A 25832-nucleotide genomic window follows, 5' to 3' on the forward strand; every position below is an offset into this window, starting at 1 on the left:
GAAAATCAAAATTAAGCCCAACAACCACATCCAAGGAACCATCATTTTCATCATTAGCTTTCACCTCTGACACCTCTGAACTCATAAATGAGTTGGAAAGATCAACCTCACTCTCAAATCTTCGAGCTTGAGCTCGAGTAACAACACATGATTGAAACACATTGGGAAACTCCTGCACTAACACATTATCTTCCCCTGATACACATGGTATATCTGTAACCTCTGGTAGAGCACTAACTCTACTTCCAGCAAGATCATTTCCAAGAATGAGAGAAATCCCTTTTACTGGCAATTGAGAACGTACAGCAACCTTAACTACACTGGTCACAAGGCCAGAACGCAAGTAAATGGTATGTAAAGGAACTCTTAGTATTCCCAGTTCAATTCCTTGAACCAACACATCCGATCCACAACTGGACTGAGGTGAGAATGATAGCGTACTTGCTAAAATAAACGACTGTGCAGCCCCGGTGTCTCTCAAAATGCGTACAGGTGTAAACTCAGAATCAGAGTTAGACAAAGCAACTGCTCCATCACATACAAAAGGTTCAAACGTAGGGTCAACAGAATTTAAGGACTCAGAAGACGGTATACGAATGAAAGCTACACTCTTAGATACATTGTGACTTTTCCGCAGATTTTTCCGCTGCAATACTGGACAAACAGCAATCACATGACCCTTCTCATGACAGTAGAAACATTCTCGAGCAACCAAAGAGGTGTCAAGCAATGGATCATCCCTTTGAGTAACTACAGCATGCTTAGAACCGTGAGAACGATCTACTGAGGTGTGTTGCGAAGAGTGGGAGGTGTGTTGCGAAGGACGTGATGACGAAAAAACAACTTTGTGAGTGAGCACAAACTCATCTGCAAAGATAGCCGCATCAGAAAGAGATGAAACTTTCTGTTCGTTCAAATAGACCACAATTTTTTCAGATATACAGTTTTTAAACTCCTCAACCAAAATCAACTCTTTCAACTGTTCAAAAGTCGTGATTTTACTCGCAGTACACCATTTCTCAAATAAAGTGGTCTTTTCGCGAGCGAACTCAACAAATGTTTGGCTGGGGATTTTTACATGTCTTCTAAATTTCTGACGGTAAGCCTCCGGAACTAACTCATACGCACGTAACACTGCCGCTTTAATCGCATCATATTCCAAACTTTGTTCTAACGTCAGAGAAGAGCACACTCCCTGTGCCTTTCCTACCAATTTGCACTGTAAAAGCAAAGGCCAAATATTTCTAGGCCACTTCAATGTGGTCGCGATGCGTTCAAAAACAGTGAAGTATGTGTCTACTTCACTCTCTCTGAACAACGGAACAAGCGAAATTTGCTTACCAATATCAAATTCAGAAGAACTTACCGGCGCAGTTCGAGATGCTGTAGGTAGAGGAGATGTTCTACCAGATGAGGCACTTACTGATCCTGGAATAACATTCTCCTTTGTCTTCGGAGAAGTGCGCTGAACTTGGGTCTTTAACTCGACCTCCAGCTCTTTCAGTCGGATATCACGCTGTGCCTCAAGCTCAAGTGCCCGGACATTTAGCAGCTGACTCTGATACTGTTGCCGACTTAGTTCCAGGTCTAATTCTTTTAAACGGATTGCCAACCGTTTCTCATCCGGTGAAGGGACAACGGGATCTATGCCATCAACTTCGCCAGATTTGTGTTCCGCCTCAGCAGCACCCAAACCTTCAGATAGTTCTGGGTTAAAAGCAACACCCGGAGCCACACCCTCTTCCGGTAAGACCCTTTGTTTTACAAGCTCAATGCGCAACATCTCCTTTATTTCCTTTTTAAGTGCGTGACGAGGTACATGAATATCAAAGAAATCTGCAATCACTAATAAATCGTCTTTGCGGCACTTATCAAATTGTTCATGTGTGGGCGCAATCGTAAATTTGTCCAATTCAAATTTTGACGCCATCACGCAGCTACGTTTCCTCCCACACAAAGTAAAAACCCCAGGCAAACAACAAGTTGAATAATACCTAAATCGATCTGTTTTACTGATGAAAAACGACAAGTTTGTAATTTCGATTTAGAAAAAATAGGACGAGCCCCCAATTTCATGTTACGCCCCGTCTAGGGTAAAGGACTTAACATGAAAAAAAACAACAACAACAGTACGGTTTGTTATAGAAAAGTGTATGAAACAGTATTTATTTGAGTAAATTAACAGATTTATGTTACCTTGGGATTTTACCTCAGGAGCCGACAAGGCCAAAATAACAAACAAAAACAACTAATTTGGAATATACCTCTTCCTGCCCTAATCCAGAAAAGAAAAGAAAAATACAATTACTTCCCTAACTCCCTAATCCAAAACAGGCACAGAAAAATATCAAATTAAAAAGGTGGCATCGGTCTCCCTACCTCCCAATTTACTATGTACAATATATACAATTTGGTTCTAACAGAACAATGTAAGGGGATAATCTATTTTCAAAGTCGTTAAACAGGCTGTAGTCCAAACACTCAAATAAACAATCAAAAGACAAACACTCTCAAATCTTTACCCTCTAGCAGCAGATAACAAAGTCAGGCAAGCACAAAGTCAGGCAAGCACAAAGTCAGGCAAGCAAATAGCCAGGCAAGCAAATAGCAAGTGAGCACAAAAGGGCTAATGAAGTAGCAACAAAGGAGGCATTTATACACGTCCAGGAGTCAGCTGATCAGTCAGGGCGTGGCACCAATCAGCCTGCAGGAACCAATCCGGTCTTCTTCCTGGATAAAAACAAACACCTCTCACAACAGCATAAAAACACAGACAGACCAAAAGGGACGTAACACCATACAAATGTGAAAACTATTCAGTAGGCTAATATTAAACAGTAAATATTAATACTGCGCAGCTACCGTAACGTATATTTTAAAGCAAAAGATGAAAGGTTGATTTGTAGTAAGAAAAAAGGACGTAACAAATGTCTATTGTGCACTTCGTTTGATTGAAACACTTACTGATATCATAGAATTCAAATTTGAACACAAGGACAATCTGTAAAGCTTATAAAATTGGTCACACGTGAATATTATGACAAGATTGAGCATTATATGGCTCTACAATTTGCAATAAACAACGGGTCATATTACCGGTAATGAGCCAATCGCAAAAGCCTCACAGAAACCAAATTCCATTGACATTATATTTAGGAATAAGTCCTGTTTGTAACGTAGGCTACTCTGCCCCGCTGGATTGGAATTCGTTCGATTTCATTTGAGCAACGCCTTGATACACACGTTTGAAAACAAAGTCCACTGAATTCACGTCATTTCGGCGGTCATTTTAATACATACCTGAAGCAGATTGTGACTGAAGCCATTTGGCGGGAGCTGGTGGTTCACAAGCGAAGCGCGTGACGAGATGGGACGCTCTGGCTGTCAGCGCGCGTGTCGAGATAATTACACTAGCCAATCAGAAGACAGAATAACGCTCACAACACAGCATCATCATCTCCCACAGTCTTTGATCATCACATCACTCTCGGATCACAAGCATGGAGACAACGAGCGAGGAACGTTTTCTTTTCACATCCTGTGGACAATTAAATATCACCAAAGGGCTTTCATAACACTTCTGGTTGTGAAATATAAAGCCTGCAGGTTCAGCTCAAACTGGGAGACTAATATGAACAATATATTACACTTAAAAAAAATAAAATAAAAATAAATAAATAAAAATTCCCGTTGTATCACAACCCACTAATTAAAGCCATTAAAACCATTAAAGCCACTTAACTCAACTTAAAGCCACAATCACAAAAGCTATTTGAACCCACAGAATCTTTTTAAATATTTAGTGCTAAAAGCTAATGCTTTATGTTTGCTTTACTATGAAACTAATGTTAATACTTTAGTTGTAAAACAAAAAACACAAGTATAAAGTTTCATTCTTGAAATGTGAAATTTAATTAAACTTCTGAGGAACACTGAAAACAAGAAACAACATTTTTTAGGGGGGAAAAAAGGACAGAGCTAAACAGAAATACTATGTTCGCCAACTCTGAAGTGCAAATGTTGATCACAGATAAGGACCCCATCCGAGGTACATAAGGCACAGGAGGTTATCATCCGTGGCTTCCTGAATGAGATAGTGTGCATGGCCCTCAATAGACAGAGGCAGGCCCATCACTTTATTCCTGTTCTTGATCACTCCTTGAAGACGCTGTTCTATGTCCAGAACATGAGTCTTAGCCTAGAGTGGAACAAAACAAATTATGGCTATTTACAACTATTACTTAAACTCATTATGTAATCTACAGTAAAATGCAACAGCTCAAAATGCATATTAAGATGAAGCACTGACAGTACTCAAAGCAAGTGTATTCTTACTTCTAACCATAATGCCTTATGTTTACTCAAAATTCAATACTGCTTAGCTGAATATATAAGCACATATGATAGACATCACAGATAAGCATCTGGCATCATTCAGGCGGAAGTAACTAAGGGGTGAAGTACCTTCTCATTGAGGATCTCTCCAGATTCATTGACTTGTGTCTTAGATGAACCCTTGACAGGTTTACTCCACTCTACCAAAGGATCATGCAGGAATGTTTTTAAAACACTGGTTAAAAGGAATAAAAAGACATGACATTTTAAGTATTATACAAATACTGCACTTCTCCATCAGTATCATGTCTACTAATAAGTGCTCTAGTTTGTGGATCTAAAAGTAATATCATTCAACAATGCCATTACACGTGCATTCAACAGGAAATATCAGTGTTCAGAGGTAAAGTAGATTACTTGTTTAATGCACTCATTTACAAGTGAGGAATGCATTGCATTTTAAGCTCAAAAGTGATTATTCAGATTGCCAAAAAAAATAAAAAATACCTTACAAAATAATTAAACTATTCATATTGTATATTTAGCTTTGGTTGTTGTAGTCCAATGATTAGTCCTATTATTACAATAACAGAAAGAAAATGTTTTAAAATACAGTTCAGGTTGGACATAAACATAATCTTTATCTGGAACAGTCATAAAAAAATTATACTGGTCAATCCTCTAACCCTTGATAAATAATATACAAAAAAAAAAAGGCAAATATCTAGTAGTAGTAAGGGTAACTAAATTAGTAAGTTCAACTAAAGTGATATGGATATGCATGTTCCTGCATGTATATACACTACCATTCAAAGTTAGGGGTCATAGTTATGTTTTTATTTCAAAATAAATTATTACTTATTTTGTTAACTTTAAATTTGATGTGACAGTCAATTTTGTTTCTATTTCAAATAAAGGCTGATCTTTCTATTTATCAGTTTCCATAAAAAGATATTAATCAGCAAAACATATTTCAACATTGATAATAATAAATGTTCCTTGAATACCAAATTATTTTCGCATGATTTCTGAAGGATCATGTGACACAGAAGACTGGAGGAACGGCTGCTGAAAATTCAGTTTTGCCGTCACAGCAAAAAGTTAGATTTTAATATATATATTTTTAAATAAATTATTATATTTCATTATATTACTGTTTAATACTGGATTTTTAATCAAATAAATGCAGCCTTGGTGAGCATACGAAATTATTTTAAAAATCTTACCGACCCCAAACTTTTGAACAGTAGTGGAAATTTGTCTGCCCGTGTAAGTTGAGATGTTCACCTCATGAGTGGCTCTCTCTGGTCCCTCATAAGTCTGAGTGTGACTTCACAGGCCTGTCTGAACAGCCCCTCTGTGCCCATCGGCCCCATCGCATGAACCATGTTCTGAGTGAGCCGGAAGGGAACCACCTCGGGAACATCAAATGTCTCCCCCTTAAGCACCAAAACAACATTTATTCTTCAGTTACCTAAAGATATTACGTATATGAAAGAAATAAAATTGTCATCTTCCTCATTAATCTCAAACCTTGTTGAAGAGGCAGTTGAAATCCACATGGACACACTCGCCAGTAAGGGAGTCAAACAAAATGTTCTCTCCATGGCGATCGCCGAGTCCAAGAATATAGCCCACCATAGACATGACTGCAGTAGAGCGACAGTAAGCAGAGCGGCTGTTGTACCTGTGAAGTGCCACATTTGCCCCATGTGTAAAGATGTTCAAGTACGTGCTTATCTAACGAATTACTTAAAACTCACCATAATAAGAAACATTTAGCATATTACTGTGCAAAGATATTATGAATATGAACGCTGAAAGCCTGTAATATATATATACCAAGAGGTAGGATCAGGAAACGTCCGTAGGAACCACTCATGAAAAACTGGTGGGTGTCTGGCACACAGCACATCTTTGTGCAGCTTTAGCTTCTCCTGAAAAGATGCTGTTTTGGGCAAAATCAGCTTTCGCAGCTCTGTCCCACTGACATAGATCCCTGTTCAAAAAAACAAATACATCGCTTTTACAAAAAAAATTAAAATAAAAAAAGGATTTGAAAACAGTTTGCTTGACACTCAATATTTCAATATTTCATACATGTATATTTTCTATATACAGTACACTACTGTTCAGAAGTTTGGGGTCGATAAAATACATTAAAACAGAAATGTTGTGAACATTATTCTAATTTAAAATAAATGTTTTCAATTTGAATATATTTTAAAATGTGTCACATGACCCTTCAGAAATTAATCAAAAGGATTCTTTGATGAATGAAAAGTTTAAAAAACAGGATTTAGGTGAAACAGAAATCTTTTGGAACATTATACGTCTTTACTGCCTTTTTTGATCAATTTAATGCGTCCTGCCAGAAATAATAAATGAATAAATCTTACTGACCCAAACTTTTGAATAGCAGTAGGCCTATGTTTATTTATGTGGTGATAAGCTGATCATTACCACAAAATAAATCACTTCAGAGTGATTATGATTATGACACACACTGTATATCCAAGGCTATGAAATCAGCACACCTTTCTCTTTATACAGCTTTGTGAGGATGTGGCGTAAACCCGCCGTGTTGTTGACCCACTCTATTATGCCGCACTCTTCATTTAGAGGGATGACTGCGTATGTCCGAATGTGCAAATCCCTCCGTCTAGACTCTGCATCTTTCCTCAAAGACTAACAAAGGCACATTTTCATAAGGCACGTTCATCATCATCATCATCATCATCATTCAGGTATTTAGTGAACAGCACATCTCTAGTACCTTATTAATGAGACAGTTGAACTCCATCAGCCTGCAATCTTTCCTCAGGTCATCTTTAGGTTTGCACATCATGGTGTAGAACTTTCCATCTGAGCCCTTGAGCGAGATCTTTTTTGGCTTCTGCAAGGATGCCAAGATCTCAACCTTCATGAAATGAAACATGTAATGATATCATGAATAAGGTAGCATCTGTAATGAGAGTGATGCTTTATGTGCTTAAAAACTGGTGTATGGTGAAACAGGCGGGACTGACTGTGTCATCAAAGCCACCGAGATAGACCCAGTGTCCTGGAAAGACATCATGTTTGGGGTTGGCTCCTCCAGTGGAAGGCAGGGTGGGTATAAGGACAGACTGCAGGGGGATGAGGATCTGACTGAAGGTAGGTTCTTCCACCAGTTTCTTCAGCATTTTGAAATGGACGCTCATGCTGAGGGTGCTGCTGTTCCCATCCACCTACACAATTAAACAAAGACATCCAAACGCAACAGTAATTTTAGAACCAACTGATTTTTAAAAGAATGCCTAAGGGGAAAGTTAAGGAATAGTAAAGATTAAGAATAAATGCATGAAAAAAATATTATTTTCGTGTTAGTGGTACAGTCTTGTCCTACTGGTTTATTGCCGAGCTCCACCAGCTTGTCAGTCAGTCTGTTGGCATCTCCGATAAATTTCCCAAATGACTCATTTAGGCTGATGGCCTTCTTCAGGATCTCCTTACATCTGTTCATTCGAGTCGGATAGGAGGACTAAAAAAAAGATGCATTACATTAAACAGTTTATATCCATGGAAAGACACTTTTTATGGTTGTAGATGTGTCTAAGGTGTCTGACCTTTGACACCGCAGTCATCATCCACATCGCTTGTTGTGGGTAAGCTAAGAAAACTTTGGCCACGATCTCCATCAGCACAGCGAAGACTTCATTGTTGGAGTGGCAGATTCGGGAGATGAGCTGTGAAAAGGCTGTGAGGAACTGATAGGGCGAGAGGTTGCTGGTGTGTTCGCTGATGACGGAGTTGATCTTCGTGAGTTCAGCACGCATCTGAGCTCGGTCAGAGCGGCCAGCTGGTGTGTCATAGCGGAAATCAGAAATCAATTACCGGTTCACACAAACAATTTACATGTATTATTTAAAAGGTTCAAATATTTCAAGAACAATGCATAAGAATCTGCATGATTCGTTATCAATGCATTGACAAAATGAGTAAATCTTTTAACGGTTTCTTTTTTAAACTATAGTTAGTCAATTTGATTGATTCTTTTGTGATTAAAGTCAATAAAAGGATTAAAATATTTGAAAATCAATGCATATGAATCTGCAAGATTTGTAATCGATGCATTCATACAACAGGTGAATTGTTTAGTTACTTAGTTTTAACACTACTGATTATCTACAGAAATTTCTTTCTAATTTTTATGGTAATACTACGGTAATTTTGTGTTGTACCTTTTTCAAACTCATAAACTTTGGCTCCGAAGTCCAGCCATAAGGTTAGCATTCTGGGCATGGCTTGATAGATGTATTGATTGCCAAACTGCAGGGCCCTACAAAGAGAGCAAAACTTTACCGTATCTACCTATCACACACTGAAACATTTAATTCAGGAACTGCTCCTACAGGAGGATCACCAATAGAAAACATCTTACTTTCCAAAATAAGTGACGATATAACGGATGAGGTTGCCTTGTCTTTCCAGTTTGTTGTCAGTGACCATGGGCATCACTTTGTCATAGTACTTGGCCAGGTAAAAGTTGCCATCCTCCCATTCTGGTAAAAGATTGGTGACATCCTGCATTTATGAAAGAAAAAGACACTGTGTGATCTATGGCTGGACAAAGTTAATTTTAAAGAACATTTTAATAATCTAAAGAACCATTTTCCACCATAAAGAACCTTTTGTTCAATGCAAAGGACTTTAGATATTAAAGGTTCTTCAGGGAACCATCAATGCCAATAAAGAACCTTTACTTTAAAGAATTTAGACATATTACACACAATACACCAATGATGACAGTTAAGAGACTTCTGGCAAGCACATGGTTACATAGTAAAACAAATTAAACAGCACAGTTGAATGCAAAAACCTGTGAAAAATTACTACACGTTTGATGTTTCATGTTTGCATGATGGTGATGGGCTGAAAGATCAAATTATGCTGAATTGGTCAAATGTTCTGAAAAAAAAAAAAAAAAAAAATTCATCCTGATTCCTGTCAGTCCTCATATGTAATCGACTGAAATACCTTATAGGTTTTCATAATAGCATTGCTCTCAAAGTTGGCCGTCTCCTCCATGTATCTGCCCACCAGCAGCATGGCATTCCCTTTAATCTGGATTCTCTTTGGGTCGGTGAGTGGCTGTTCATCAGGAAAACACTGCTGCACACCTTTCTGCAGGACTATTAGAGCCTGATGCACATCACCCTTCAACAACAACATCATTCCTTATAGCAATGTCAGTGATGGATAAGACCTCCATCAAAGAGATCTGCGTTGGTATTTAAACATTATCTGAACTGCTATACCTTAGACCAGAGCCATTTGGCTTTCTCAATGAAGAGCTCAGAGAGGGAGTTCTCAGCATTGAGCAGGGCATTGAAGGCTGTTTGGTGATGGCCAGCTCTTCTGGCCACACGAGCGCTCTGCAGCCAGCACTCACCAACCTGCTCCTCACAGGAAGAACTGCAAAGAGGTTTTGAAACAAGAGTAAATTAACATTTTTATTGTTGGGTGAACTTCCTCTTTGCCTCAAAATGAATTAAGAAGAGAAAGAGAAAGATTCGAAAAGAGAAAAGACAATACTCTTCCAAGTATCTTTAAAAGCATATTCAAAAATGAACTCATTACTTGGATTTTTAACATGGAAGGTATGTGCTCATACCCCTTGCTGAGACTGAGAAGAGCTCTCCGCAGAGCCAAGACAGGTTCCTTGGCTCTGAACGAATTTTGGGTCATGAGTAGGCGGGCATCCCAGTTGAGTCTGGGCTCAGACTTCTTGGATCCTCCAGCATCTGTGCTTTCCTTCTGCAGCTCAGTAAAAACGTGCTCCAACTCACACAGCATGTGCAACCTAAGACCCAACACAAAAGTGCATTTAAGGAAAATGTATGCATAGTTTTTAATTTACTAAAATGATCAACCACCAGATTACCTGACTATGTACTCGTATCCTCTCTGATAGGTGCCACACTCAAAACTGGCTGCTGATAAAGGGACGACTTGTTCTTTTCTAGCTATTTTAAGCTTTTCATAGAATGCCTCGGAATCTTGCTTCTTGGCAGCCAGCAACATTTGGCCAAGTCTGACACCCCATGTGCTGGACTTACAATCTATAAAACAGATATGACAAACATTAATGCTTCTTCAATCTGAAAAACATTTCTGTTTCTAGAAACCGCAAAAGTCCTTTACCAGAGGCAATATAGTCCTCAACTAAGTCCCATTTTGACAGCTTCCATGCTGCCTCGACTCGGTATGCGTTCAGATCGGATTTCCATCGTGGCCTTTGTAAAGAAAATAACATCAGTTTAAAACAACAAAAATCTGTGGTTGAATGAAACCGTGTCAGAGAGGACTGCGTCTACATCAAGACACCTACCTGCTTGCCAAAACTCCATTGACCTGAGTTATTACTGTAGAGAGTTGACCAAGACCCAACATAGAGTTCATAACACCGTGATAATGGACAATCTGCATGCAGCGATATGAAAGGGAGAGAAAAAAGTATCAGTTGCCAGAATACGAAAAAATTGAAAATACATGAATTATTAACCACAAAAACACGTCATTTGTCATTGTTTTGTAGTTTACTTACTTTGCCATTGGGTCTGCCTAAATATGCGCACACTCACTGAGTTTGGCAGGTACCCATAAGAATAAGAGTGTGTGTGCTTCTCACCTGGTCTGGCTCGAGTTGGATGGCTCTGTCGTAGCAGGCAGTGGATTCACGCAGCAGTCCAATGCTCTCGTGCTCCAGGATCTGCTCTCTCAGTGACGGCTCCTCTTTTCTCAGATCATTCACTCCCCTCACACCATCTGGCTCATGCATGGCTGCATACATTGTCTAGAAGAGGGCACGCAAAAGAGACAGGTTACAGCGGAACTTACAGAGTTCAACTGATTTCTAGACAAGTAACAAGATTATTGTGCATGCAACTGTTTTAAACTCTTTCTGAATATTTTCAAACTCCAAGCATATTTCATAGATCGAATTTTGTTATTTTATTTCATTTGATTTATTTAGTCAGTATCGATAGCCAGTTAACCAGAAAAACTCATGCAAGACTGGTAAGACCTGGAGGAATGAAAGATGGTCCTGAATGTTCTGCTTCTTCTCACGGATGAAGGACTCGAAGTGCATGACAGCACGAGTGTAGGCTCTGGAGCGGAAGGAGGCCTTGGCCAGCACATCTTGAGGAATGCTGTTTAGGAAGGCTACTACACTTTGATACTCACTGCTCTCTGGGCCTAAGATGATGAAGAGAGAGTCAGAAATACTTTAATTACAACTTGACTTAAATGATACAGATCTGTTATTGCGGTTGCATTTACTATAAAATATTTTTACAGAAAAAAATTCATGCCACAAAGAATTGAGCCAGGTCAGTAATGTGTGTTAATGCATTTCGCCTATTATTATTCCCAATAATGTCTAGACATGAAAAATTAATAACCAGCAGCTTTTCTAGAAGAAAACAGGACTGAATTAAATCAAAATGTAATTCTGTTAGTCACCTGTGGCCTGTGCCTGCTCTCTGGCATGTTTGCCTGGCCTCTTGTTGGTACTCAGACTCTGCAGCTTGTGGCGGGACCACTGAGTGAGGTGGTCCAGCATGGAGAAGACGGTTTGCGTGCTGAGCTGACTCAGACTGGAGGCGTTCTCTTGCAGCCGCACTAACCGCGGGTCACCCTCCTTCAGGACTGCCATCATCTCTTCATTCACCTACATGACACAAGCAGAAACACTATTTTGAGCCTTTTCACTGGTAATGCCATTGCTTCTTTTAATAAACTTTACTGAGCAAAAACTACTTGCCCAGATTCCTATCAAAAATCAATACCAAGTCCTTTCCACAAAGCTTGATTTTGTACCTCTCGCTGCTCCTCTTGAGTGCATCCAATCAGCACATTGACCAAAATGTGGGGCAACAGGTAGATGGTCACTTTGTAATCATGCTTTATGATGAAACTACAGCAGTTGAAGACTTTTCCAGCAAGCTCATGTCTAACCTAAAACAAAGGAAAAGCAGAGGCAGAATTAGGCTTTTGTCTACATTTGAGGCTGGGAAAAAAGGTGGATGTGGACTTACTTTACTGATGAGATATGCTGCCCATGTTGCAGACCAGTCAGAGAATTTGCTTCCACGGCTGCTGAGATATATAGGCTTTTTCAACTTAGACCAGTTCACCACTTTCTGAGAGCTCTTATACCTACAAATGATTAAAATGAGTGCGTTTTATGAACAACATTTATGGCTCTAAAATCAGCAGCAGTCAACAAGCCATGCAAAATGATCGTCCCCAACCTGGTATTGAGATGCGGCTCCAGGATTTCCTGAACCTGCTCTGGGAATCTTCTCCATAGACGGCGACCTGGTGAGTCAGTCCTGCCTTCCCGACATTCAAATAATGACAGCAGTTCCTGAAACAGAAGGTTACAGAGTTTAAATCTCCTAAAACCTACAACATATTGGTATCAAAATATTTATCTGCTGAAATTGAGTTTTTTTTTAATTGATCAGTATTAGTCAATATATATATAATTTTAAATGTGCATTCTCATTTCCCAAAAATTTTAATATCAGCCATTAATCAGGCCAATATGTTTATATCAACTCATCCTTAGTTTTCACCCATTTCAAGCTAATATGTAAAACCACTAAATATCTTCTTGCTCAATACTCAATGCTAAAAGTGAGTCACAAAGGACATGATCTTTAGCACAGTGCATACCTGCATGGCGTACGCTGCAGCATCTTGAGCTCTCACATCATCTGCGTAGGCTAGAAAAGCTCTGGTCAGCTCTGTCAGTAGTTCATAGGCAAAGTTTGGATCATCGATCCCACTCTAAAAGCAAAGACATTCTCTTTTTCTGTGACGAATACTTGGAATACATAAAATGCAATGCTATTCACTTAAAAATTTCTGTTACATACATACAAAAACAGAACTGTCTGAGAGTGTCTTACCACAAATGTGGAGCCAGTTCCCTGAGTGTCAGCGGGTGACAAATCAAGTCGACCGGGATCAATGGCTCCCAGCTCCCCAAGGCATTCCCCACACAAAAGCCTGGCTTCAGGATTGACGTCCTGGCAGCCCCGGAGCAACACCGTCACTAACTGAGAGATCACTGGCTCTACCATCTCACTGTCCAAGACATGCTTTAACAGAGCATCCTGTAGAACAAACAAATATACTGTAGATCATCCTTTAAGGCCCTTGTTAAGTCTTATTTTAAGCCTGGCCCGCAACAATATGCTTTTCTATCCTACAGAGTAATTCAATGAAGATGTACAGACTCCTATGCGTGTATTTGCATCCAAGCTGGCAATGCTTTCTTATTTATCAAGAGTCTGACCTGTTTTTTATATATCATCTCCTTCAAGCTGGTGAGCGCATGGATGCGTACGTCCACATTCTCATGCTGGATGGCCCGCATGGAGAGCTGCAGCGCTGCCTGCATGTCAGTGCTCTTTGAGGTTTGCTGTTGTTGAAGAATTGTGAATCAAAACCATATCATTGAAAAAAAAAAAAATCATTTTGTTGAAATCACGTCACAATTTGTGTCCTCTGATGTGATGATGGGTTTGTTGAGGTTGTACCTTCCGATAATCTTGAAGGATCTTGTGAATGGTTTTCAGTTCTGGGTGGTCAGGAAGGAAGTAGATTTCATGAAGAAAGTCTTGCACTTCCTCCCTGAGATAAGAAGATACATTACAAATTATATTTTAGTATAGGGTCAAATTTAAAATAATTTCTCCTTTAATATGCAGAAACAACTATAAATAATAAGAAACGGAGCAATTCCAAGAGGTTCCACGCACCGTGGTGCTCGGGTCCTAATAAGCAAAACTGGCTGAGCCAATAGCATGAATTTGGGGTGGGACTATCTGTTTGTTTAATAAATGGAGGAGGAGGGGAGTGTTCAAACCTGATTGAAAATCATTTTTGATTGAAAATCGCATTTTTGCGACTCACTTCGGTGATGTCTGTGATGCAAAAATTGCACACCCTACTTTTAATATGAGTATGTTGTCAAGACATTAATAAATAACATTTATAAAAATATCTAAAAGCCTATGACATAAGAGAAAGGAGGAATGACACACACCTGTTCTCCACTATGAGGTACTGCATGATCACTGCCGTCTCTTTAGGTTGGATGGAGATGAGAGGTAATAGAGCAACGATTACATGACTCAGAAGCGGACCCAGATAAGACGGATCAAGACAGCGCACAAAACAGTCCCATGTCCTGTAAACCAGCAAGATAACAATAAATCCCATATCACTGTTATTTTGTGGGCAAAGTGCAATTACAATTTCGTCGTCCGGCCTGATTGCATATTAGATACAGATGATTCTTGCTGAGCTTACACATTAAAATATAAATGCACTTCTGGTATCCTGTTGAGTTTGCTGCAGTAATTAAAAAACAATCTGGATAATATCAACCGTGCTCTCATGCGGATGGTTCTTCAGATACTCTTCATAATCGACGTGCACAGCTTCTTCAATGCATTCAGAAACACACCTGCAGCAGAGCTCTGGGAAGTCTTCCTTGTACCTCAGGCCAGTTCTGAGTGTGGTCATCATCTTCACTCGGACTGAGCTGATGTGCTTTGGACCCATTAGCTTCATCAGGGCCATTAAACTGTTCAGAGCCTGAGTGGAGAAAAAAGGAAACAAATATATTGACAATGTGGATAGAACAACCTTCCTGCCTCGAATACCACGTTTTCTCAATAGCTCCTGCAGTTCTGGATTTTCTTTTCCGTAGTTTTTGAAGCATAACAACCATAAGCTGTCAATTCAAAACATTTTTTTAAACTAAAGAAATATAGAAGTCAAATGTGTTAGGAACAATAGGACAGAAAGTAAATAATGAAAGAATTTTATTAATTTCTGGCTGTACTATCCCTTTTTTGTACTAACTAGGCATGATAAGCAATGAGGAACAAAACATGCTGCCCCACTCTCAACGAAATCTCATTGATTCAAAATCCAGCACCAAATAACAGTATATTAAACATCTGACAGGTTAATTTGTCATTTTCTGCAACATTTCGCTTTCAGTGAGAAGTCATGCTGTGCCTAAAATGCTAATGTTTTGAATTAAAAGCAGACAAACTGTATTAAACACCTACCATTTTCTTTTTCTCCTTCTCTCCAGCACTAGAGCTCAGCAGCTGCATGTTGAAGAAAGCCAAAATGCCCAGGAGCTTGGGCTGCAGGTAATCCGCCTGCACAAACATACAGTAAAGTGACAGACTGTATTATGTCCAGAACAATGACTAGAACAGAAAACTGAAAACAGACCCAATGCATTCAACTCTGTAGAACAAATGTACTTGAATCAGTCTGTGAAAGATGTGCTAGATACTCAAGGGCCTTAGGAGCTTTACCATGCGTCCTGGGGTGGTGATTTCTCTTGGGCCCTGGTAGGGGTCGTCACTGGAGGCAAAAGAAGCCAGGATAGCAAGTCCATTAAAGACCTGCTGGTAGTGTTCTCCGAGACGCAAGAGCAGCTCATTATGAAGACCCTGGAAATCCTGTCTCAGCAGACTGCCCAATTCGATTTCAGTCTCATTCTGTGAAAATGAAATAAAAATTAAATATTACATTTTAAATAATATATATTGCCTATACATACATTTATAATTAATAAAAGTATACAATAAATACGTTTTTAAAAGTATATGAATACGTGAATAAAAATTCTAAGCTATAATAGAGTAAATTTTACAAAATGTATACACTTCTTTTGTAACCATCCTCTTTCTCTTTGTCTTTTTCCCCACTGCTCATCTCCTGATTTCATAATATTAAAAATCACACCTTGAGGTAGTGAAAGGCTCTCTCCAGCTCCTCCTTGGTACAGGAACACACGAGATGGGAGAATATGTATTTGAAGTTATTGATGAGCATTTCTCTGCGGTTGACATTCAGTTGCTTGGCAATGGTGCGGATCAGGGCAGACGCTGTGGGACTGGCCTTGGCTGCCAAAAAGGGAAGTAGGACCTGTAGAGTCCGCTGTGAACAAAGAGAGACAGGGACAGGTTTTTTTTTTCCACTCTCTGCTGAAACTATGCTTTACTCTATAATGTTTATCAATTGAAGGATTAGTTCACTCCATAATTGAAATTTCCTTGTAATTTACTCATCCTTATGTCATAAAAGACGCTCATGCCTTTATTTCTTCAGTCAAAACTAAATTAAAGAGGTCATCAGGCTACATGCACTTTTACCAGTTTTAGCTGTTTTTTACGTTAAAAAAAGCAGGGTTTTTTACACTACCATTGAGAAATTTTAACCAAAATATGTTACATCTTTTCAATAAGACCCTACAGAATCATATCAACTTGTGGAAAATGGGCATCCGATGACCCCTTTAAGGTTTTTGGGGAAAACATTCCAGTATTTTTCTCCATGTAGTGGACATCAATGGGGATCAATGGGCTGATGGTCAAAATTGCAGTTCAGTGCAGCTTCAAAGCGCTCTACATGATCCCAGCAGAGGAATAAGGGTTTTATCTATCGAAACGATCGGTCATTTTGGATGACATAGGGTTGAGTAAATTATCAGGAAATTTTATTTCAAGAGTGAACAACTCGCGCTTTTTTGAAGCTTTGATTGTGTTTACAGTGTGCAATATAACGTGTTCATGTTTCGCATGTAAAAAAAACACAGTATTTTTCACACAATTCACATCTGTATACCGCGGTTTTCCCTGTCACAAAAACAGGCTGATGACTTCCTTGTTCTATGAAGTCCCTCCTTCAGAAATACGTAACGAGTTCTGATTGTGCCAGCGGTTCCTGTGTTGTGATTGGACAGCAGCTTAGCGCACGCTGCCCTCCTGGAAACGCGATTGGGCTAGTTTTGGAGTAGTTTTGAGAAGCAAGTGGGCAGGAGCATGTGCTGGTGATGTACATATAATCACAGAAGCGTTTTTACTGACGAGATGCGCATGAAAATCGCATTTGATTTTTTTTGCACAGCCCTAACATCTAGTTAACAAAGCTAAAGAGCGTTACCCTTTGTGTAATAAGTTACAGAAACTGTTAAACGCACCAACTTAAATAATAAAATACACTTGCTTAATATATGTGGTCCAAAAACAACGCCTTCTCCAGACAAAGAGCGAATTGCTCCATCTTTCAAGAATAATATTTGTGTGAATCCGGCATTAAACTGATTGAGATTGAGAAAGCTGTCCTCAGCAAAATGTGCTGCACATAGTTTTACATGTGTATTATAATTTTCAGGAACAGAGTTTAACATAAATTGTAACCATTGATCTCTAAGTACAGTGTCCCTGAGAAGGCCAAACAAAGGTGATTGGACTCCGAGATGAAAATAACAGCGTTTCGTCGACATGGCGACAAACACAAACGCAACTCTTCCTCTTCTCCGTCGGAGCCCAACAAGACCACGCCCCCCTGTTTGTGTATTCATGTGGGCGGAGGTTAGTCAAAAAACTGTTTTAGTGACGTCATTACTGCAGGAAGTAGAGGGATGTAGTCCAAACGGGTAATTTTTTGTAGGCAAATTCTGTTAAATAAAATATCTCGCTTGGCAATGAACTTTGAGCTTTAGAATTTTACAGATATTATTTATACTCTAACAACAACATTACACACTAACTAAAGTTTAAAACATGGGATCACGAAGAAGGGGACCTTTAAAGGGATAGTCAGCCGAAAAATTCTGTCTTTTACTTATCATTTACTCACCCTGCTGTCTTTCTAAATATGTACGAGTTACTTTATTTTGAAGAATGTTAGTAACCCCAGACGGTTTGGGTCTCATTGTATTTTTTTGTCCATACAATGGAAGGCAATGGGACCTGAAACCATTTGGTTACCAACATTTTATTTTAAATATCTTCTTTTGTGTTTCACAAAGGAATGCAAGTTGTACAGGTTTGGAACATGAGAATGAATAAATGTTGAGCGAATTTTCATTTTTGGGTGGACTATCCCTTTAAGGCTGTTCTGTTATGTCAAGAGGCTGATCTGGCTGAATCTGATATTATTGAGATGTTGGACTTACATTGAGAAAACGATTAAGGTCAGGGAAATCAAAGACATGTGCCACATGAGACAGGATGTCCAGTGCCAGCTCTCTCTGATGGGCCGCCTCCTCCTGCAGAGCCTCGTTGCTCTGATCTGGCGTGCAGCGCAGAGCCGTCACATGACGTGAATGCAAAGACTCCACCAAGAACTGCAATGAACAAAAAGGTAGACCCATTACATTTTATAACCGTTGGTGAACCCAAGTTTAATTGGCCACAAAGTTTAGTTCATTTTTAACCTAAACAAACACTGTGTCCCATTCCTAGCTCATAGTTTTTAAGCTTTTTTGAAAGTGATAAACAGCTTATGTTGGTACTCACTTTGATACATATAACACCCCATAGAAGCAAAGCATTATAAATAATGGTAACATCATCACACTGACCTGGCAAATTGGGTTCCTGTACTGGTTGAAGAAGGACTGCAGTTTGAGGTGTCTACAGGTGGCCAAAGCCTGGATCTCTGTGTAGGCTGCCACCGACACGGGATTAGACTTGGACAGCAAGCAGTGCAGAAGACGAAGCAGAGCAAAAGACACCAGGTTCCCCTCAGCAGCTCTGAGATCCACCATAAGCAAGAACAGCATTTTTGATACAGGATTTAAACACTTTTAACAGCAGGGAGGATCAATATATATACTAAAATGGCAGCAAAAAAAGAATTTCTTACTACCTCCCAATTTCTCCAGTGGTTAATATGAGTGTGTTTTTGAGTTCGTTGTTTCTGGAGGTCTTTGCATTTGAGTAAGCTTCTTTTAGTCTGGACACAAGAAGCTGTCAAAATCAAAATCATAATACATCATTAGTTCTTTATGATAAAGCATCTGCTAAATTACACAATAAATGACATCAAGTGCCAAAAAGGTGATGGTAGTAGTTACACCATGTCATAATTTGAACTTTAAAACTGTACCTCCTTCAGGAAGCCGTTTCCATTCCAAAACTCTAGAAGATTCTTGATATTTTGGCCAAACTTTATGCGGACATCCTGGTCAGGGTCTTCAATGAGGTTGACTAATGCGCTGACCAGAGATTTTGTGTCAGGGTCACTGTTACCCAGATCCACATGTTTGAACAAGTGCCGTATATTCCTTATAAAAGCTGCAGTTTAAAAAAAAGAGAAAAGTTAATACTGATACAGTGAGCTATCAAATATTTGCACAGTACAGTGTATTAATGCTTAGATCACTGTAAAAGCTATAAAAGAAAAAACACTACCGAAAGCACAAATAAAAACAAATTCATATAATTTATGCAAGTTCAGCTATTTAAATTGTTCAGACTAAGCATTTAATCCATAAGAGTGCTGCTTGGATTACATATTTTTGTCGGCCAAAACTCTGAAACGAGTTCGCATTTAAGCACTTCTGGTTCTATCAATCTGAAGACTTTTTTTTTTCTGAAATTCCTAATATGAAGTCTGTGTTACACTACATGGTTACACTGTTTTACACCAGCTCAAGATATTTTCACGTCTTATTCTACGACATAAAATACATCAATAATACCCCTTGTTTTTTATTTTTTATAAGGTTTAATTTGTCTTGAAAAGGCAGTTGCAAACAAGTGGCCTTAAGGGACCACAGAGATTTCCAGGGACATTAAACATCATTCAAACTCAAACTTTTAGGTAAAAAATTGTTTGAATGAAGACTGAAAGAGTTGTCAGTGGCTTCATGATGGTGACACTCAACTCAAGCGACTGTAGTGAAGTTTGTTTATAGCCGACTATGTTGAAGTTCGTTGATATGGGAAGAAAGAAGCGGGAAACAGTTCAAATTAAACATACAATCTCCCTAATTAAAAATACTCAAACAAAACGAGCGGCAGCCACCATTACTTTTGTCGCTTTGTTCTGTCAATAATCCAAAATCCTAATGGGGGTTTTGTTGAGGGAACCAGAGTGATGCTAATTCGCAGGTTGGCCTACAAAAATACCTTATGACTGCAGCAGACTATTTAAAAAGATTCACTGAAAGTAATGCTAAGTGGGCTAACCTTGCTTGACCTTCTTGTCCTCCACAGATTTGAGCAGGAGGAGGAATGGGGTGAGGATAGAGGCCCCGATGGAGGAAGTCTGGCTGGGGTGGGAGTCTGAAATGCTGAGACCAGCACAGAGCAGCTCGTGGGATGGCACTGTATGCTGAGGAAACTGCAGTTGTGAGCTCTCAGACAGACAGCAAGCCAACTGCCCTGTAATACCAGCCAGCTCGATTTTGACTTCTGTTGAGCTGTCCTGGAGTCTGCTCCTAAATGCATTATTGAATTAAAATGTTCACAAAAGCGCATTAAAAGAAGTAAACATTTCCACATCTGTCACAAAAATGTTTGTTCAGAGTTCCCCTTTTTAACTGCTTAACTTTAGTCTTACATATAATGCATAAGGATCGTTTCTTTTAATGCATTAAAAAAATTATTTAAAAGCATACTATATTTCCAGCAATCAAACATTTCAGATCTTACAATAACTAGAAGAATACATATTCTCAATATAAATTTCCATTTCAAACCACTGGTTTAAAATTCCTTGATATTTCCAGGTCTGCCATATAACCATAAGGATCATGAATTAATGCGGGCCAATTTTAGATGGATTTTTTCTTTCTTTCAGTGTATGCGAGTGTTAGATGACGTACAGAAGGACCTCGTGGATGAGGCTATAGGATTTGACTCCTAGATTGTGCAGCAGAATGGGGAAGCCTCTGACAGCACTGGCCCGCTCAGATTCACGGTTACTTTGCAGGGCCCAGCGGTAAACCGATGACCGCCAGTCACCGCACACACTCTTCGACAGCAGAGCAAGTAGAAACACACAGTGCGCTCGAGTTTGTGCAGCTATGAGAAAACGAACAAGACGACAAACATTGAAATTGACTGTAAGTGAACTGTAAAATATATTAAACTTGAGAAACAACACTGAAATAAACAGTTATCCATTAACATTATGAGACACTTATAAGATACTTACAGTAGACAGGAGCAAGTTTCTGGGAGAGTGCAATCAGACTTGCAGGAAAAGAGGACATCTGATAAACCGCTTGTGAACAATGCTCAAGCACCCATGGGATTGAGAGCAGCGCACAAATATTCCTGTAAAAACCTGTGTCACCCTGACTGTCAGCTGGAAACATACAATACAAATCAAATTCATTCAAATGAACTGATTTCATGCCGTTAAATACATCAACCATAAGAATCATGAAGTGAAAATTCTGAAAAGTTTTGCAATATCTCAACAAATCAGCAAAATTAAAATATAATCAAAATAAATATCCATTTATATGTATTATAAAGTTGTGGTGCCTACAATTAGCTGTGATGTGTAAGTGTTTTTGTGATTCATTATCAACTATCAAACTATTTTATATAGGACATTTAAGGGTTATTGGCTATAACTTTAAAAAAAAATACTTATCAGCTTTAAGGTTTTGGCCAAAATTTAATATCAGTGCATCACCAGGATAACCAGGATGCATTTATATAAAATGTTCGTTTAAGCCTAACATAGGGGATCTTGCAAAAAATACACTCACTGTTAAGGTAGAGGACAGCATCAAGGATCCTGATGGTACCCTCCACCAGAGGCTCCAGCTCTTCCTCATTAGAGGTGTTTGCCATCACAGAGCGGCAGCTCTCGACTACATGAGACAAAACCTGAGGCTTTAACCAAATGAGCTGAGCCTCATCTGAAGCCTCTGATGTCATCCATTCTCTGCCATTGGAGATGTATTTAAGAATGAGAACAAATGACCATGCAACACAACAAAGGTTTTAAATAAAGCCGTACCTCTGTGATCCATTTAGACAGTGCTTTGAGCAAACCGCAGCCAGATGGAAGATGAGCGCCAGTCCCTGTACAGTGCTCACGCGCTGGCCCACTGTGTGGTCCCTCATCTGGGTCAGTAACTCATCCAGTCGGCTGTCTACAGCTGCCCACACCTCACTTCTGCTCTTCATGTCCACCTGCCTGATTCAGGACAAGACGAATACACATGGTAAGATGAAAGACTGAAGGAATGTCTATTTGGAGAGTGGGGACAGAGAGTTGCATACATTGGCTGAGTTTTTTCCCCACTCCTTAGCTGGGTTGGAAGAGAGAGGTTTGGGCGTTTGGTTGGAACTTCCTCTTCATACATTCGAAGATCAGCAGGGTCAGAAACACTGGCATGCATATCCTGCACTGCAGCAATGGCTTCTGTCTTGAGGGCAGCGTACAGGTAGCCTTCCACGCTTTGCTAGTTTTCAAAGTTATAAAGCAGAAAATGTTACTTTCTACAATACATCACCACTTTACAACTGAGAGTTTGTGTATGGCAAGATTGTCAGCAAATAATGATTTGAAAAGTTAGTTCACCTAAAAATGAAAATTCTGGAATTTTTTACTCACCCTCATTGCATTCAAAAACACATAGCCCAAACTCTTAAATCTTTGTCCATCATTAAACTCAAATAAGGATTTCTATCCATTAACTGAAATTAATTTTCTGAGATTTCCCTTGATCAAAAGTCCACAACTATAAAACATTTCATGAAGAGACTGCACAAAAGAATCAAATTTAATCAAAGTCCTTTTCATCACAACACACACATAGAGCTCATCAAATATGGTAAACAGAAGCTCAAGCTTCCCTTGTTTGACGCACAAGATCCTAATAAGTTTGTTCTCAAGCTAAAACAGTTGTGTATCTGTAATTACTGTACCAAAGTTTTTGAATTATGGGTTTGGAACAACATGAGGGTGAGTAACTGATAACAGAATTTTTCTTCTGGGTGACCTATCCCTTTAAATATCAGTCTTTCCCCCAACATATTATATGACTTAACCTTTTTCAATACAGCCCAAAAATGTCTAAACACTGTTCGTTCTTTTAAGCTTAACATGTTGTGTCCCCATTCATTTTAATTTTATGGAAAAGAGCAGCTTGAACCTTTACTAGACTTAAAAGAAGAGGGAAAAACATCAGTCAGAATTGTCTTTTTTTAGATAAACCTTTCCTTTAACCCTTTACCTCCTGCAGGCCATGAGTTCCAATGGTCTTAATCAGAGCTTTGCAAATGGCTGCGACTCTCTCCTTCCGGATCTGCACCGCACACTCATATCCGAGAGGAACAAACTCAAGGACAAAGCAGAAGACTTCACAAAGCGTTGCTTTCACCTCCAGTGGCTTCAACTGCTCTAGTGCTCCACCAACCACCAGTTTCTCAAGCCTTTCCATCAGCACATTCACATGAACTCTCTCAAACCTGCAGTAAGTGCCTTCCTCAGGCTGGAAAACGCATTGGGAGAGGTTCTGGAATTCCCTGCCAAAGACACTGAGCTCTGACTCCTCAAAAGTAGGCAAGGAGTCCAGGAGATGCAAATAAGCTGAGAAAAATGGCTGTGAATGGTCTTCAGGGAAACCTCCCAGAGTCACAATATGAGTTAAAAGCACCATGGATGCTGCCTTGAGTTTTGGGCTCCCATGAGACAGCATACAGGAAGCACAGTCCCATATGATGGCCACTTCCCTTGGGAAGAAAATGCCATGCAAAATATCTGTCAGCACTGTCAATGAAGTTACTAACAACGCCTGAGCTGAGGCATATGAGGACAGATTTAGGATGGTGGGGGTCAGGTAAACGGCAGAATCTCCGGACCTGACGGAGAAGCGTTCTACCACCACTGGCCACTGTGGTGATGGTCTGACCATGAGATTCATATGCACTAGATCTTGCATTAAACATATTAGCTCTGTGGAAAAAAGGCCAAACAGGACTGAACCCTTGGCTCTAAAAAGATGAAGCAAGGAACAGATGACTGACGAAATCTTTACATGAAGATCTTCACATTCTGGGCAAGCAGCAATTCGCAAGAGGCGGCTAATGATCCATTTACTGAAATCTGTGAAGGGAGAACAGAGGCAGACAATCAAAGCTGGATGTATTTGAGCAGAACTTTAGTAGCTAATGTAAACCAAATGAACTTACCAGTGCAGCTGTTCTCTGAGTTTTTGAAGTTGTCTGAAAGACACACTGGATTTATGAACATTAAAGAAGAGGATTTAATAATGTGCTGCACAAAGTCCAGCAGCATCACACATGCTGGCTCAGAACTGGTCTTCTTACATAATTCCAGAGCAACTAAAATGTAAAGTAAAGTAAAAATAAACTATATAAGCATGACACTTAACATGGACTAAAAGCAGTAAGATTACACTGGAAAGAGACTCATTTACATCAGAAGGATGAAGAGAAATTTTCAAGAAATTAAAATATTCTATTATTAATTAGCTTTAAAGAGACAGATCACAAAAACAAACTCTCATCATTTCATCATCTTCATGTTGTTTCAAACCTTTAGGACTTTCTTTCTTCTGTTGATATTTTGAGAAATGTCACAGTGTTTTTTGTTCCTCCGTACAATGGCAGCCAACGTTCCCCAAAGCTATTTTTCAAAATATCTTCTTTTTACGTTATGCAGAACATCATACAATAATAATAAGTAAATCGATTTTACATTTTGGGGGGAACTTTGTTTTTTAATGTAACACTGCACCCCAAATTACATGCTACTATAAACAAAATATTGAAACGTTTAAACTATGCATTATGTACTCTACCATCTAGTGTATTAATTTTGTGTGTGTGTGTTAGCTGTTCAGTTCATAAAACTCGGATCACCAGCCTTTGTAAACAAAGGAAAACCCTTACATGACAAGAACCCAGAACTTCCATCTGGAAGGAATGGCTTATATTTCATCTATGTAATATTCATATTGATAGACGTGTAATGTTTGTTTAATATAATATATATTTTTCAGCATATAATCTGTTCTAAAGGATTTCACGTTAACATTTTGGCTTGTACTGTACACACAGGTGATTGTTTCGTGGCTATGTTGTTTTATGCGAAGTAAGTTTTATTAATTTAGCATGTTTGAAACAGCATGAGGGTGAGTGAATGATGACAGAATCTGAGATGTTCTCCTAAAAAAACACAAACATTCTCAAAAACTCTAAGACACAATGCACTGTTTCTCACCGACGTCCACATCTGTCAGTATCCTGTCAATGAACTGACACAGTATCTGACGAGGTTTCTGCACAGCCTGCTTGTACTCCATCGAACTAGCACTGGAAAAGACGAATGAGACATTATCTTTCAAATGTTTATGATGAAGACGCTTTTTAAGAGAATTTAACAAGGGAACATATCGTTCTTAGCAGCCGTTGATGTTAACGTTACCTGGCTAGTTCTTGCAGTGCGGGAATCATTGCTGACATCTCTAGTCCTCGTTCCATCTTTATTTTGTAAATGGGCGTTTACTATATACAACAAACAACTGTTTAGGCCGAGCAAACCTAATAGAACATTTAGTCAAGCATTCAGACTCGAAGTCTTGTTCATCCTCTGCTTCCACACTCGCATCACTTTCAAAACTATTT

At 39.2% G+C, this 25832-nt stretch overlaps 1 protein-coding gene across 1 annotated transcript; it reads right to left on the reverse strand.

Annotated features, from left to right (window-relative positions):
* Positions 1–3879: 3879 nt before the first annotated feature.
* On the reverse strand, positions 3880–25829 carry LOC132155086 (serine/threonine-protein kinase ATR-like). Its single transcript, XM_059563870.1, has 47 exons — positions 25633–25829; positions 25429–25520; positions 24375–24527; positions 23417–24288; positions 22461–22642; positions 22195–22374; positions 21941–22119; positions 21376–21528; positions 21044–21242; positions 20406–20656; positions 19321–19508; positions 19081–19181; positions 18794–18965; positions 18386–18556; positions 16168–16362; positions 15735–15920; positions 15477–15572; positions 14864–14994; positions 14441–14584; positions 13932–14025; positions 13688–13813; positions 13299–13505; positions 13063–13176; positions 12636–12751; positions 12420–12540; positions 12202–12339; positions 11845–12052; positions 11405–11577; positions 11009–11173; positions 10709–10800; positions 10522–10613; positions 10262–10439; positions 9992–10180; positions 9636–9792; positions 9355–9534; positions 8759–8901; positions 8559–8656; positions 7944–8176; positions 7724–7858; positions 7365–7565; positions 7112–7255; positions 6873–7023; positions 6178–6334; positions 5869–6022; positions 5623–5774; positions 4465–4570; positions 3880–4198 (listed from the first exon to the last, which is right to left on the reverse strand). Exons 1-47 carry the CDS (start codon positions 25686–25688, stop codon positions 4025–4027), a joined length of 7899 nt encoding a protein of 2632 aa, XP_059419853.1. The 5' UTR covers positions 25689–25829; the 3' UTR covers positions 3880–4024.
* Between the last annotated feature and the right edge of the window lie 3 nt (positions 25830–25832).

This window comes from Carassius carassius, chromosome 12, assembly GCF_963082965.1.
Source record: "Carassius carassius chromosome 12, fCarCar2.1, whole genome shotgun sequence".
In the NCBI taxonomy this organism is placed as follows: domain Eukaryota; kingdom Metazoa; phylum Chordata; class Actinopteri; order Cypriniformes; family Cyprinidae; genus Carassius; species Carassius carassius.

Coding starts and splice junctions, on each gene's coding strand:
- LOC132155086 (XM_059563870.1), bottom strand. CDS start 25,688: ATGGAACGAGGACTAGAGATGTCAGCAATGATTCCCGCACTGCAAGAA. Junction 24,528..25,428: donor ACTGACAGATGTGGACGTCG/GTGAGAAACAGT, acceptor TTTACATTTTAG/TTGCTCTGGAATTATGTAAG. Junction 8,657..8,758: donor ATCGTCACTTATTTTGGAAA/GTAAGATGTTTT, acceptor CTCTCTTTGTAG/GGCCCTGCAGTTTGGCAATC.